Below are 16584 nucleotides of genomic sequence, written 5' to 3'. Positions count from 1 at the left end.
ACACACAGCTGGAAATAACAGAGTAAAAGGATAACAGAGCCACAGAACGATGGCAAGTTGCCACTTGTGCATTTTAATGCTCAGCGTTAACACTGAACAAACAATTAATTTTTACAGATTTCTGAGGAGAGGCTGGTTATTGTTTTCCATCTTATTTTATTAATCAAGATTGTCTATAGATGAATGGCTCCTAGACATCCGGAAAAAGACTCAGAAGTTTCTCAGCTTTGTCCTGTCAAATATAATTCACCCTCATGTAGAATTTGTTTACATGTGACACAGAACATTTTTTCAACTCCGCTCTTTATATGGGCCATGAGTGCTTTCCTGAATGAGTAGAAGAGAGAATAGGACACAGACTGCTTCATGCTTTCCTACATGCCTTAGTAGTGGGAACACAGATATCACTGGTGGCAAAACCAGTCCTAAGGTATATCCATGGCTGCAGGCTGCATGGAAGCTAGACTGCACTCAGAAGCTACCTGTTATATGAATTCTCATTATTCCATGTTTATCTTTTAGGTAATTTTTGACATGTTTGAACAAGAATTTTTAAATGCAAGTTATATTTCATTGATATTTCTTACTTGATTTGATCATTCTCTCTTCCTATCTCTATTAATTTTATCTATCACAATATAGCTATGTAGCATCTAATTTCTGTATTCTAATGCTTGTTACTAGCTTCTCTAGATGTAGTGCTGTAGTGTCCTCTTTAGAAGTACGTATATTTCTCTTGCAAAGATTGCAAAGACCGTATTGCATCTGTGCTTGTTCTTTTCACCTTACACTCTAGCAAGACCATAGACACTCACTGCCTGTTTTCTTTTTGTCTTTACTGTTCACTGTTTTTCCAAATTCTGTTTCTGTAGATCGTATAGCACTTGTGGAAATCAAGTCAATGTCTCATGTAATTTCTGATCCATGCAATAAGAAACACATAATCAGACTAATAAGAAAATTTAACATGGTATAACAGTCACAGCAGAGTAAAGTCTCTTTTCCATATTGTGTGAATTAGCCAAGCTTTTCAGGTACATGGTTAATTTAATTTTCGTAAGCAGCTGCACAAACGCATGTACAAATCCGCATCTATAAATAATAAACATCCTTTTGTAGTTAGATCTTTTACTCCGTGAATCTGTGCTGTCTCATAATTCTCTTATTTTGAGACTGCAGAGCTGCTTCAAGTAAACCACAATTCTAATTAGAGCCAGCAGTAGTTTTCATCCGAAGCTTTTTACAAAAAAAAAAAAATGTTTACGCAGAAATGTTTGCAAAAGTTCTATTGATTTCATGGAATCATTTATGAAATTACAAAACTCTGTCAAAATACTTTTCATTTGAAAACCACTTTTACTATTATCTTCAAATATTCTGTAATGTCTAAATGATTCAAAACTAAATCAATAGTTCTGATGTGATTAAAATATATTTCTCATTTGGTGTATTTGTTCTTAATTGCTTAAAAGTTTTGAAAACTCTCTTTTGATCCAATCAAACTGCTCTTTCATCACAATTGCCAAAGAATCAAATTATCAGTACTTGTCCTTCTCTTCCTTGTCCTTGTTTAAAAGCCACAGAAGTGGCCTTTCTTCACCCTTCTGTATTTTCCTCCAATCTTTCTCACTTCATGGTGACCCTTTGTTTTTTATTACCTTCCACAGCTTCCTTAATCCTTTTCACAGCAGTAGGAAAGGAGGTGGCTGAGGGACAGAAGTAAATGGCTGCTTGAAGGTCTGAATCTATAGCTACAGGAATGTGTTGCTCAGAAAGTTTGAAAGAGATTTGGATATGGTTGGGAGTAGGAGGGAAGGGCAGAATATTTCTGGTGCTGAGAAAGAGAGGATAAAAAAAGTGAGATTCTTGCAGCATGAGAAAGAGGACTGAAAATCTGTAAGTGTAGAAAATACAGATAAACGGTGAGAGAGACAAGAAGCAAGACTGCATTTAGGCACTGCGGGGCAAGGGATGGTATCTCCTTGATTTGCCACCTGGGAGGGACTTAGAGTGCTCCTGGAGATCTCGGCTTGCTCCCTGCTAATGGATGATGATTGCTGTACAGGAATTCACCACTGCAGTGAGCGTTAAAAACCAATCCTTCCCTTGCATTGCTGAGTTTCCTAGATTACACATTAAATATATTGTATAAATGTGTTTTAAAAAATAAAAGCTTTGATTTAAAATAAACCAGATTATAGAGAGACTCAGCAGCTGCCCTGGTTGTACACTGTTTGTGCAGTCTCCATTTTCCTATTTCTCTTTTTGCTATCCCTCCTACTTTCTTTTCTGTGTCACCTTTCAGTTTTAACAGCTATCGTCTCAACAGCAGTAGCTGCTATATATTAAGAAGAATTTTTGAGAATCCTGAGACCTGACTGGTTATATAAAATCATGTATTTTAGTCCCAGAGTCTCAGTTTAAGCAAGTGTTTGAGCATGCAAAAATCTTTACCATTTCTGACGTGAATTTTTGGATGTATATTATTGCCATCTAGTGGCAGAAAGAGTTACAACACCTAGTAGGCTCACAGGAAATGTCAGAGTTGACTTCAATAACCAGGATCCTTCAGCAGGAAGTTAGGTGTGGTCTGTAGCAGGAGAAATTAAAAAAAAAAAAAAAAAGAAGAGAAAAAAAAAGAAGAAAAAAAAAAGAAGAAAAAGACATGATGGAATTTAGCTGCAGTGTTCCTGGGTGCCATTCCAAACCCAGTAAGTGCTAGATTCTACACTGGTAATGATTTTTTAATTGTTTCCAGCTATATTAAGACAGAATTATGCCTTTTTAAAAATATCTGTAATTAACAATAAAATATGACAGGATTCTGCAGCAAGACCACTTGCATTTTCCTAATTAACCCTTCTGCTGCTGCCAGTCTGTGCATGTGTTCTAGTAGCAATTTGCTACAGACTGTCCATGACAGAATGCGCCAGGTGCATTTGCCTGCAGTGGAAGGGGTTGTCTGTAGGGAGACCTGCAGAAGTTGGGATGTGTGTGGATGTCTGTGTAGGTGTAAATAGCCATATGCATATGGATGGAAAGGAGGAGAAAGCATCGTGCTGCAGTTTATTTAGCATGCTTCCAAAATACGAATTTGTTGCTGCTGTGCTGAAATGTGCATATTTAGGTAGAGAGTAAAATAAGATCCTGCAGATTGTATTTCAACTGTTGTATTATTTTAATTTGGTAATTGTTTCTTGGAAATATTGACTTACAGGGAAGTTACTTTGTTATTGCATTTGCTGTATGTTTAATGTGCTTGCTTAGGATAAGGACTTGAGAAAAATAATTGAAGGCTACAGCAGAGGTAGTATTTATGATTTCAGATTGAAGTATTTGCATTAGGAATATTTTTCATTTGTTCTTTTTAACTGAACTGTCTGGAGCTATTAAGAAAAAATGGTTCTGCCCTTATTAGTGAAAATGGTTAAAAATGTTACCGTACAATCTGTATGGTATCAATCAAAGAGCATTATCTAATGATTAAATATAATTTTTGTTTAATTCAGCAATTCCTCCAGTGCACAATGTGTTGCCAGGCGGGGGATCGGAATACAGGTGCTTGTGCCTGGTTCCTTGTTTCCTGAGCTGGCAGCTCTGCAAAGGCAGCATATTTGTACCTGAACAGAAGGAGCATCTCACGTTGCTTTCAACTGAGCCCTCTGGCCTTAAGCTACAGTAGTGGATTCTAAGAGACATTTCTGGTCCTTTTAGCTAGAGGGATGGTTCTTTCAAGGTACAGCTTAAGGAGGATATTAAAGATGTGAACTGACTACATTCTCACTCCTCAACACTGAACCATGAACAATTCAGAACTGTTGATGCCTCACATTGAATGTGCTGGAAAATATCTCCTACTTTATTCATTACCCTTGAAAAAGTAAAGATGTTATTGTATTATATGTGACATTTTTATACAGTTTCTTTTTTTTTTTTTTTTTTTGCCAACCTACCTTCACAAGCATTAAGAAAATTTTAAATTAAATGTTACTTCCAAGAGGCAAGCTGCAGTGGAAAATGGTTTATCCTGAAATAAAAGCAAATGAAAAAATTAGTTTTATAACAACCTCCTCTTGGATGATAATTACTGTATTTAATAAAGTCGTCCCATGGAAATTTCTATGCAGGTATATTCTTTTACATTGTTTGTGACTATTTATGTTGCTCTAATTTTTTTTTGTGTGTGTGTATGTTTATACTTTTAGCACTTTTTTTATGAGGGAGGCTAAACAGTAATTAAGAGGTGCAGGATGAAAAGATGGCACAGTCTGTGCTGGTACCACCAGGACCTGACAGCTTCCGCTATTTCACAAGAGAATCACTTGCAGCTATTGAACAACGTATCAATGAAGAAAAAGCTAAAAAATCCAAACAAGAACGCAAAGATGATGATGATGAAGATGGCCCAAAGCCAAACAGCGACTTGGAGGCAGGAAAGACCCTGCCATTTATTTATGGTGACATACCTCCAGGAATGGTGTCTGAGCCCTTGGAAGACATGGACCCATATTATATCAATAAAAAAGTAAGTGTATTGTGTATTTCTATGAAACTTTAAGAAGATTAAAATACAGCAAACTTTCTTGGCAGGCATAGCATTTTCACTGTTTTGGATCCAGTCTTCGCTTACCTTTATATCTTGATTTCTTTCATTGGCAGAAATCTCAGTTGTAATAACAGAAGTTAGTAATGAAAGTTTACGGAACCCAGTCTGTAGGTAGAAATGAATTCACATTTATTTTAATATACTTGGCATTTCATTAAAAATTGTAGCTTTCAGTGTTTTATTCATGGGAAAACTATTGAAAAAGTAGCACAAGGGCTATGTTTAGCATGCTGTTATTTCATTAATTGTTCTACTCTGGATGTGAAAAGAGCAGATCATTTTGAAGTCCATCTCAAAGGCACCTTCTCCCTAGCTTTCATCACAGTCACATGGAAAGCTTAGGCTGCATTCTCTTGTTGCTAGGAAGGATATGGAAGTATGCAAAAGTAATTTCTCAGGATATGCTGAAGATCCTTCATTTTCATTCACTCTGTAGAGTCATTATGATTCCAACTAAAATTTTTCATATCCAGATTTATATTCTTCATTGATTGTTATCAAAAAGGACGTATTTAACAGAGGCAAATAAATAAAGAGGAGGTAGGAATTCCTCTTGGAGTGTCCAAAATATTTTACGTAATTTTAAAGATACTTTATAGACATGTTCATTTAAATTAAAAAAATAAGAATGAAATAAGAACACACAGAATAAAACCCAGCAAGAACTGTGGGGCCAAATGCAATAGTGCTAAACTTTAGACTTTTGTCCAGATGGCCTTGGGTTTTCTCCAGAATTCCAGTCCTTCAAGTTTTGGCATAATATGTATTGTATAATTTTTGCACTATCTGTAAACAGGAAATTATTGATGAATTTTCTGTGTTCCTCATTTCTTCCTGTGCTTTCTTTTCTTTCCCATAGAATTTAGCAAGTGAATGAAAAGAAGCTAATAAAAAAATAAAAAAAAAAGAAAAAAAGCACTTTGAAGAAAAAGGAAGAATTTTTAGGAAAAAAACTTGAATTAAGCAAAAAATAATAATAATTCAGATATCTTTACTGCAAGAATTAAGGATACACTGAACAGAGACAACAGCTTTAAAATAAATCAGCTCTACCTTATATGTTCATTGCAGAATTTCCAAAACTCAATTCATTCTATGGAGAACTGTGACTTAAATTTGAAAATTAGGTTTTCAATTAAATACTTCTTTCCACTCCCTTTACTCTAGTGGCTAATCCTGTGGAAGACTAGAAGTAAGGCAAAAGAAATTTGGGTCCAAGTGCTGATTCCTTTCCTTCCTCCTTTCCCATTTCCACAGTAATAAAAATCTGAATTTGGTGCTGAGAATCTTTAAGTTATCTTTATCATGGTTTGGAAAACAGAAAAGTAATTCTGGAATTCTCTGTGAAAATGAAGTACACTTCTTAATTTCATGCTCCTGAATTAGACATACAAAGCGATTGTCTTGTTCTTTTGCAAAAACGTAGTTTCGAGGTTTCTAGCTCAAGATGTGAGACTCCAAACTACATCCTTTGCAATCATAGTTTCTTCTCATATTTTTCTTGGTGTTCATTATATATTTTTGAACATTCTTGCTTGTGTATTTAGGTCAGATTGCATTTTAATTTTTCAGTGTGTCTTGATAGGCCAGCATTGCTCAAACGATATATCATCAAATGTTTTGTCAGAGCAAAGGAAACTGATTTTGGAGCAGCGTTTCTAAAAGTCAAGGAAGAGTATTAAGAGAGTTGAAAAGCAGTGGTAGAAAAGATACCACATTAGAGACTAATTCTTTCTCTTTTACAATTAAGAACCAAAGTATGGTCTGAGAATCAACATGTATCTGTGTATCTGAACGTATGTTTCATTCGTAAGAGCTGAAGTTTATGATTCCAAGCAAAGGGGAGAAATTGTGTTTCCAGGACTTCAGCTGCTGCATTTGGCACACCTTCTCAGAAAGTAGGGTATAGTCTTTGCAAATGCTGGCCCTCTGATTCCAGCTGAGATAGATGATAGCTCCTGGCAGTGCTCCAGTTTTTTATAGGTTGTGTCCCTTTGGGCTTTCTAGAGCTGCCACAGTGTTAGGTAGATCCTCATACCTTCAGTGAGAGTGAACTTTCACCCATGTTTGGAAAGAAAATAGAAATAGATAGGAATTTATCCAAATGTGTGGATATCTAAATAATTTTTAAAGTTAAATAAAAGCTTTATCCTTCTTTATTTCCCAGGTTTTAAGAAAACTGTTACATTTATAAATTTTTTTTCTAATGCTCACAGTATACATGAATCATTGCTGAAACCATGGAGAGACAGTGAAAATACATGGATTAATGAATTCTGTATTAGGTAACAGTAAAGTGTGGCGTAAGAAAAGTAGACAGAGTTGCAGGTATGAAACTCTCACAAGAAATAGTTAAAAAGAGAAGCAATATGTTTATCATTTCTTGAATTACAGTGAAAACTATCCATTGCATTTATGTTATGACCAGAAACTGGTTATTGAACACTTGCAATTTCCTTTTTGCAATTTCACTTTTGAAAACTACATCTCTCCATGGTACTATTGTCTTAGTACTTTGATGGTATGATAATTAACGCTGGTTATTTGATTAAGGAAATGCTAATGTTTTCATGAGTCTTTTTTTTTTAATGTTACATATACCAGTATATATATAATAAGCTATAGAATGTGTATTAGTGCCTCAATGTACCTGCATTTGTTTTCTAGATAGCAATATCAGGATTGCTTATGATTTCTAAATAAATTCTTAAAACATTTTAAGGCATTTCTATTGATAGTAATTTGTCTAGAGTCTGCTGTATGTGAACTGGACAAGGGGATTCTGATTCTGAGACGGGCAAAGGGGGAGGTACAAGTAGAAGAGTTTGACCAAATATGATTAATGATGGAATGAAAATGATTCAAGGCTTGACCTAGTAAATTGTAACTTGTTGGTGTCTTTTAAATGTAATTTTTAATTCTGTGTTTCTTTTTCCAGACCTTTATAGTATTGAATAAGGGGAAGGCAATATTCCGATTCAGTGCCACCTCTGCCCTGTACATGTTAACTCCTTTCAATCCTCTTAGAAAAATAGCTATTAAGATTTTGGTACATTCATATCCTTTTCAAGTGGTCAGTCTAAAATTGTAGTCAATGAGATGTTGCTTAGTATTTAAATCATTCACTGGCACATGTCCCAGGGTTGATATGATCTGTGGTGCTTTGTCTCTCTTCTTTCTACTGTTTCTCTCTTCTGTTCTTTTTCTTTTCCCCTTTTTACTTTTGTTTCTTGTTGCTGGATCATAATAAAGAAACATCAGAAGACAACCAATCATCTTTGTTTATACTTTCTCCCTCTGTCTTTCTTCTTCCCCCTCCTTTTTCTTTTCCTTTCCCTTTCATTTTCCATGTAGTCCTCAAACTTTTTTTCATCTTTTCACTTCCACCACATTTTTCACAAACTACAGATATATTCCTCAAAATACTTTCAGTTCTTCACCAACACTTTGTGTTACAATGAAATCTTTGATCCCAGCTATGTACTTGCTTGAATATTTAGTGAAAATCTTGTTTCATTATTCCTTTTCATTTTCTGATTCAGATCCAACTTGAAAGCTAGTTTGATAGAACAGCTTAGGTTTCTTATTTGCATTCTCAGTCCTATGTGTATCTTACCTATTTCTTTATTATTATTCCTTTATGCACTTGTAACCCTGTAGAAACTCTAATTTCTGTCTAAGTAGGTTGAATTTTCCACATTATGGGTAGAGATTTACAAAGCTAAGTAGTCCTAATGACATACCTATCGCTTTGTCGTTCTCAGTGTTTTGATATATGAATACAATAGGCATCCTATTGCTCTGATCCCAGATACTGATATAAGGTCATTGAGGGCTTTGGCTTCAGTAAGTCTGCTTACTTAAAAAGCATATGCAAATGTTTGCACACTGATATTTCACAAGAGTCTAACATAAAGACATTGAAAACAGAGTTGGTTTTTGAGTGTTTTTTTGGGGGGGTGCGGGTTTTTTGTTTTGTTTTGTTTTGTTTTTAGTAGCATTATATAGAGGGATCCTAAGATCATGTAGAATAACCCTTGGAAGGATTTTGTTATACTTTTGGTATAATGAAAGTCTGATAAATGTGATTGTCTAATAAATACTGGATAACATTATCAGTGGCTAGCCTACAAATGACTTCAAAATCAGACAACGCTATGTAGTCTGTATTGCTACAGTTGTCACTACAAATAATTATTTGACAGTTATATGACACTCCATAGCATGTAACAAGCAATTAGATGGAGTAATAGAAGATCGTAGAACTGAGATGGTGGTGAATAGTTGGAGTGACCAAAGTCAGAATATTAAAAAGCTTTGTTTAATATTTTGGGAAGGTATAGTCCAGATATTTCTTCCCGATGAAAGAATAGTGAGGATTTTGAGAGGATATTTCATCATAAAGGATTTTGAAAGCTGACGTAAATATAGACTTGTAAGCACTCATTATGTGTTATGTTTTAAAATAGCGTCTTTTCTCTTATGCTCTTTTCACATATGAATTGTGTAGCAAGAATCTTCCTTCTGATTCCAAGATTTGAGATACATTTACAGGTGTGAAAGACCCAGATATCTGGTGACTGTAATGCCATAGTTTGACAGTTCAGTAGTCAGAGGTGTTTACTGTTGCTTGAAGTTTTTACTTATTTATTTTTGGTTAATGTAGACATACAGAGGAAACATTGTGAGGGGAACATCACAATACTTCCCACACCATAATGCTCAGATTTCTGGACTGTAGCAGCATGGGAACCTGCATTTTAGTTGGAGAAACTGAAGCTCTTCTAAAAATGAGCTTTGCTATCTTTCTAATTTTAGGTGATGGTGCCATCATGTGGACATTTTATGCTTCATCTGCGTGGTTGGTTTTCATTTTGGTGTTTTTGTTTTCATCTCCAATAATGTATTAGCCCTGAAATTGAAGGTTTGTAAATACAGAGCAGTTCTGTCAAAATCATTGAAAATGTTTATAGCATGGAATTTTTCTCAGATTTTCTTAAGGGTTTTTTAGTTTTGTTTTTTAGAATAAAGTGTGACTTCTCCTTCACCACTGTTTATATTAGAAAAATATATTTATAAAAAGCAAATGCAAAGAAAATAATTTTCTCACTAATTTATCTATTCTATTAAAATGTGGTAACTAGCTTTCAATTTATGTGTTACAGCAAATTGCTGATATGTGCCAAATTTTATGGTGAAAATTAAAGGAAAGAAATGAAGAAAATGTACCTTTCATTGTTTTATTTGTAAGAACTAGATGATATTTGTCATATTTGTCTAGATCACCCAACAAAAACACTTTTTTGGTGTTATTCCACTCAACTAGAAGCCACAAGTTTCAACATTCAAAATTTTATTTAAAAAGAGAAAAACCATCTAAGGTGTTGTTATTTTTTTTTTGCTATATGTATATATTTCAACTTTTCTAATTTTTAGTGTGTGATTGTCCTAAATATAAAGAAATGACTATGAAACGTGCTCAGTGGTTTTATCTGGGTCAACATCACAGTGGAGGGATAAATAGCTCCTGATACTGGATATCTGCCAGACCAGGATCTTGTTTGATATTCTTTTAATGAGATTTTCTGGCTTAAATTCCTTAACTCTTAACCCACATTATTCAGCATGCTTATCATGTGCACTATTTTGACCAACTGTGTATTTATGACCATGAGTAATCCTCCAGACTGGACAAAGAATGTAGAGTAAGTGAAATGGATTTTCTTTGAATTATATTCAATCATCTGAAATAAACTGCTGTTAGTGATGTTACACTAATAAGGATAACATCTACTGGCACCAGCTACTTTGTGTTTTGAATACCTATTCAGATGCTAGCTTCTTCTTTGTAATATTAAATCAGTATTTTTTACAACGCTTCCTTCATTACAGAATGTTCAATTTCCATTCTCTATATGCAGTATTAGATGGGTAATGTAGGAAGGAAGAGGATGCTAGTCTTGTAAGTATGTAAAAAAAGTAGATGATAAGTATTTTCCTGTGCATTCTATGTTGCATCTATGAAAGAATGTGAGGAAATACACCCTTCTTTTTGCATTGCAGGAACTAATATAGATTAAGCGTCCAGTGGATGACTATGTCTACCACTGTGCAGTTTTCATTTACGAAGACAATCTGTTAATGAATGTTTGTGGGTTATTTTAATGAAAAATACACTTTTTCAAAAGTATTTCAATGATTGGCTAATCCTCCCATAGGAAATAACAGCTAGAAAGAGAAAAGTTCCAATATGGTATCAACCCCTTGGTCCCCATATCCAGTGGATGCATATTTTGTGATCATTCCAAGGCTGTAGACAGCAGTGTGAAATACTGCTCTTTATGATGCTTCATTTTTGTAATAGCATCTTATGCTTCTGCTGCATCTTCACTTCTAACTGATTTGGATTATAAGTGCACGTTTAATCTTCAGTAATCAACAGTGAAATCATAGGAATATTAAAGTAAGTGTAGGCACTCTTATTTTTAATTGAGTATGAACATATATGTATTCAGGATGTCTAGCATATAGTATTTATGAATAAATATAGCTAGCTTGAATATCGATTCAAACTTACATTGATTGAAACTTATTTGTTTTTCCTTAGTGACTGAACTGAAAAAATTATACAGGAAAATTGGTTTCTGGTTGATTGTGTCTGAAAACCAGTGTGAGCCTTTTAAACAGTTTGACTTGAAACAGTCTGTTTTACCTTCTTTTCCATTAAAGGTATAAATGCAACTAAATTTCAAAATGGCATCATTTGGAGATAGAAAATCAAAATGACTCAGAATGCCAGAATTAAGCATTTTTACTTTTTACGTTTCAGCAAAATTGGCAGATCATGGTAGTCTACAACATCTCACCATAAAAATAATACTGAAGAAATAAATATTAAGAATGGAAGCAATTTCTGAAGTCATATGTTTTTATGTTATATGTTTTTTCTTGTAACATAGAATTAGGTTGGACATAAGCATGCGCCAGTGAAGTAACAGGTAATTTTGCAACTGACTCATTAGCGTAGATTATAGCATTTGAACCTCAATTTATGGATTGTCATGTAGTCTTTTAATCATGGTTTGATTCTTACTTCTCCTTTAAGGAAGAAATTCTGCAGATGTTTAAAGCTAGTTATATCTATTAAATTCATATGCTACTCAAAGAGTAGAAAATGGTGCTAGAGAGCATACTGTGTAGGGACAATGTGAGTATGTTTCTATAAACTCTGTCTTGCATATTTTCCTCAGATACACATTCACTGGAATTTATACCTTTGAATCACTTATTAAAATTCTTGCAAGGGGCTTCTGCTTAGAAGATTTTACATTTCTTCGAGACCCATGGAACTGGCTAGATTTCACTGTCATCACATTTGCGTAAGTGTACTGTTTGTTTGTTTTGTTTTGTTTTGGTTGTTCTTTTTTTGAATCTTTCAGATAGGATGAAATTAGTGGCTAAAAATTGCCCAATATTTTGTCAACCAGAACATTTGGAGCCTGGACTTTCTGCAGTTTCAATATGTTTCTTTTACCTCTTTTAAACATTTTAGTATTTCTAACCGAGCATGTGCTGCAGAGGCCAACATGGTTTGTCAGCCCATTAGGATTGTGAATGCCATCAGCCTGAACTGTTCATATCCTGTCTCCTTTCTACATATCAGAATTAAAGGAATCATTTTGACTTCCTGCTAGAAGCTGACAAAATTAGGTTTCAAAAACAAGTCAGTGTGGTTTATTTTGATAAAATAATATAGTTTTATGGTCAGAAGGACATTTATAACACAGGCAAAATGCAGTGAACGGTGAAAAGGTCTTAATCAAAGACCCAAGCAATAAGGATAAAATCTGCCTCAATTCTGAGTAACTGTGATTTAATCCTACAGGTATGTAACAGAATTTGTAAACCTAGGCAATGTTTCAGCTCTTCGAACTTTCAGAGTATTGAGAGCTTTGAAAACTATTTCTGTAATTCCAGGTAAGATGTAGTTGGTGTAAGGTGTTAGGCCCTCGTTTCTCCAACTGTTATCTGTGTGCTGTCATTGTGTTTGTGTGTGAACTCCCCTATTACAGATATGTGACAGAGTTTGTGGACCTGGGCAATGTCTCAGCGTTGAGAACATTCAGAGTTCTCCGAGCTTTGAAAACAATATCAGTCATTCCAGGTGAGAGCTAGGTTAAACACTGAGGCTGACTGTTGTTCCACAGAGGCTATACTCACATTTTTGAAGCATAAGCCTTGTTTGCTACACATTTTTAATAAAATAAAAAAAGCAGGAATCAAGACATAACTTCATTTAAATTGATTTTTGCTTTTTTTTAATTAGCTGCATTTTCTTTTTAAAAAGTCAGCCTTTGAGTTTAACACTTGCATGAGATATTTGCAGTAAACAGCCTATGTGATTTGCATCTTATGACATCAAGCTTTCCTTTATATGTTTTCACTATACGCTAATTTTTAAGCTTTCATATTGATGCAAATTTTATCATTTATTGCAGGCACTTGATATACAACTTTAACTCAGTTTCAAATGTCATGTATAAAAAATTAAAGGATAGCATGGGCCTTGCATGGGGAATTATTTTAAAGATGTCTTTCTTCTCCAAACCATCACCCCTCTCATATCGTAAGAGGTTATCTTTAAAATATGAATTTATTACATCTTTATAACAGGTTTATAAATGCAGAATAATTTTAAAATGTTCATGTAAGAAAGGTTTGGGCAAGAAGCATCAGCGAAAGCAAACAGTACTTTCCTATGTAGGGCAGATATATAGCATGAATAATAAAATCACTTGTTTTAGCATAAAGAATATGTTTGGTAGTATCTACTTTTATTTCTGTACACTTTAAAATAAGCATATACTTAGAGCTTTTCATTCATCTTCACAAGTAATCAATCTTTTAACAGTTATTACTGTATCACAAACATTAGACTCATTTAGTTATCATTTTGCATGAAATCTTATCAGAAAAAATCACATGATTTTTTATGTGTTTAGTATCTGCTTAGTATCATAATAAAAATCCTTCCTCTTTGCAGGTTTGAAGACTATCGTGGGAGCCCTAATTCAGTCTGTGAAGAAGCTCTCGGATGTTATGATCCTGACTGTGTTTTGTCTGAGTGTTTTTGCACTAATAGGACTGCAGCTGTTCATGGGGAACTTGAGGAATAAATGCCTGCAGTGGCCTCCAGACAATTCTACTTTTGAAACAACTGTTATTACCTACTTTAATAGCTCTATAGGTGAAAACGGTACATTTATTAATACAACGATGACAATATTTAACTGGGATGAGTACATTGAAGATAAAAGTAAGAATCCATTGTATCATCTACTTCAATGTTTTTTTTCTGAAAATTTTTGAAACACATACAAAAGCATATCAATATATTTTCATTTAAAATGGTGTAACCTACCCAAGAGGCATAAAAGAAGCACTCATAGTTTTAGCAGCTCACATTCATTAAAAAAACACATCTTGCATAGGAAATAAAGCAACCATCATACTGTAGTTTAACATAATATCGTACTAGATACCTATGTGTATATGTGTATATATATATTTAACCTACTGATTATGATTTTTGGAGTAAATCCTAAAGCTTTGCAGAAAAAGGCATGAATATTGAATCTGATGCCTGTATCCCTGAAAGTTAGGAAACCTCAGTTTAACAGCTAAATGCTTTTGGATTCACGTCTCATAATCTACCTTATAATCTTCTAATATACTTATCGTCTCAGCATGCTAGTAGTATCTTAGAAGTGTAGGCTTAGAAGAGATTTTGGATGAGAACCTATTCTTAAAAATCTCTGAAAAGGATCCTTTTCCTTTTCCCTCCTTTCCTTTTTTTTCCTCTCCTTTCTTTTCTTCTCTGTTGACATAAATCCAAGTGCTTTCAGACCAGCTTGTCAGTTGTAAAGGTCATTCTAAATTTTGATCATTTTCTCTCCTAGCGTGATATCTTCAGAATACTTGATATGTTTTTTGTATTACTTCATGTCTTGAGTTGTTAATGAAACTTGTTATAAAACAGATCCTTTAAGGATCTTAAAAAAAAAGATCTTCTGAATTATTTTTGAAGTATTTTCTGATCCTTCAAGCTGGAACATATCTTCTTTATTTGCTTCAGAAAGTGTCATGTATAACTTGTCCCTGGGACTATTATCCTGTTAGTGAGTTGGGAAAGGAGGAGACAGGAATAGCTTAATGTATGCCATATATTTGATGAATTCATATTTACTATTATTTTATCATTATCTTGTTATTGAAAATTGATATATATATATATATTTCTAAAATACTGGGCTGACAGTTGAGCTGATCTGATCATTTATCTGGATCCTCCGCTTAACAGAGGAGGAGCTGTGCCACATACGAGTATGAATTCACACACAGATAACCTTGAAAATCCATCTTGGTGCCTATCTGCATCTTTATGCTCATTATGAGTGTGAGTAAATCTCTCACAGGGAATAACTATGTGAGCACCTAAATATCTGCAAACCTATTGCCTCTTATCTGATGTCAGGGAATAGATTGCAGATGTAGAAATTATGTGCACAGTCTCTCTCTTTAAAATAGGCAGATTTTTTGCTGTCTCCAGCATATACTGGTAGTGACAGAGTAGAAGCAGTCAATAGGAACTGGTTGCAATTCCCTGCTTGTCTCTTTAGTGTTAGCCCTGAGTTAGTTCATGCCAGCTAAGCTAATCCATGCCAGCTGGCGGTGAATCTCAAGGAACCATCTGCTTCCTGGGAACAGCCAGAGCATACCTAATTTTGGCAACTTTAGTTTAATATGCCACCTGACCCAAAATTTCCACTAGAGATTCCCATTTTTTTGCCATATAAATCCCAAGCAAGCAATTGGTGACAAACAGATTTTCCCTTTTTGCATCACAGGAGAGAAGAGAAAGGGTGGGAGAGGGTGGGACAGGACAACAACAGGAGCAGAAGGAGGAGAGAGAGAAAGAAAGAGAGAAAGGATGTTCTAGGGATGTTTTAATCTTCCATCTCTTTAAATTAATTTTGAACCCCGTTTTAATAGTTAGCCTGTTAACAGAATATAGATTTTTCAAGTACAGTCCTCTTTAACAGAATTGTATGTATTATTTTTCATGTACAATAAAAGCTTGGCTTCTCCTTCCACTGTTCAAGTCAAGATCCTGTTAACAATTTCTTGTGCATGTTGTTATGTGCTGTGCTTTCATGCTACAAAAACTTCCATACTTTTTCAAGTAATGCTCAAATATATAATTAATAATTATAAGTAACTAACCCTAAATGGTATATGTAAAATTGCATGAACAAAGTCAGGGTATTGACCTCTTTGTTTGTCTTGTTTTCCTGGTATTAGTTTATTCATTTGCTGACATATACAATTTATTAACCCACTAGCTGTACCTTATTCATTTGTATAGGTTACTGAAAATTAAATATACTACTGCCTTTCTATTATCTAAAGAAAGACCAACTTCAAGACTCTACAAAACATCATTTTCCTGTCAAAGCAGCACTTCCCTTTTTTTTCTTTTTTTTTTCTTTTCTGACCATCTTATATCACAGTTAAACTGTTAACTCTGCTTATTTCTTTACTGTAAAAGTTGTAATCATAGCTCAGCTTCCCTTAGGTATAAATGGTGTATTTTTCATAATCTTTTTCCTTTTTTTTAAAAAACCAGATCATTTCTACTTCTTGGAAGGACAAAATGATGCTCTGCTGTGTGGCAATAGCTCAGATGCAGGGTAAGAAAATCATTTTTCATAGTGCATGAAGAAAGAAAGTTAGCTTCTTAGAATAGCTCATTCAGCTAACTAAAGTATCAGCTGTACAATAGAGTTTCAAATTACCAACATTTTGGAATATGAAACTATACCTAAACATAACCATCTATGTGATTTGAGTTTACACAGGCAATTTCTTCAGCACCTTAGACTAATTTTGTAAAGGCAATCCCATGAATACTATGTGCA

At 34.2% G+C, this 16584-nt stretch overlaps 1 protein-coding gene across 3 annotated transcripts in view; it reads left to right on the top strand.

Annotated features, from left to right (window-relative positions):
- SCN2A (sodium voltage-gated channel alpha subunit 2) overlaps positions 4208–16584 on the top strand; it is a 55554-nt gene continuing 43177 nt past the window's right edge. For all 3 annotated transcript variants that reach the window (XM_021400289.1, XM_021400288.1, XM_021400290.1), the window contains exons 1-7: positions 4208–4525; positions 7545–7663; positions 10222–10311; positions 11857–11985; positions 12492–12583; positions 13650–13922; positions 16293–16356. In XM_021400289.1, the coding sequence (XP_021255964.1) occupies positions 4259–4525; positions 7545–7663; positions 10222–10311; positions 11857–11985; positions 12492–12583; positions 13650–13922; positions 16293–16356 (1034 nt within the window). In that variant the 5' untranslated portion in view covers positions 4208–4258. The remainder of the gene's footprint in view (positions 4526–7544; positions 7664–10221; positions 10312–11856; positions 11986–12491; positions 12584–13649; positions 13923–16292; positions 16357–16584) is intronic.

This window comes from Numida meleagris, chromosome 5 (assembly GCF_002078875.1).
Source record: "Numida meleagris isolate 19003 breed g44 Domestic line chromosome 5, NumMel1.0, whole genome shotgun sequence".
Lineage (NCBI taxonomy): Eukaryota > Metazoa > Chordata > Aves > Galliformes > Numididae > Numida > Numida meleagris.
This window is presented reverse-complemented; position numbering and strand designations above follow the sequence as displayed.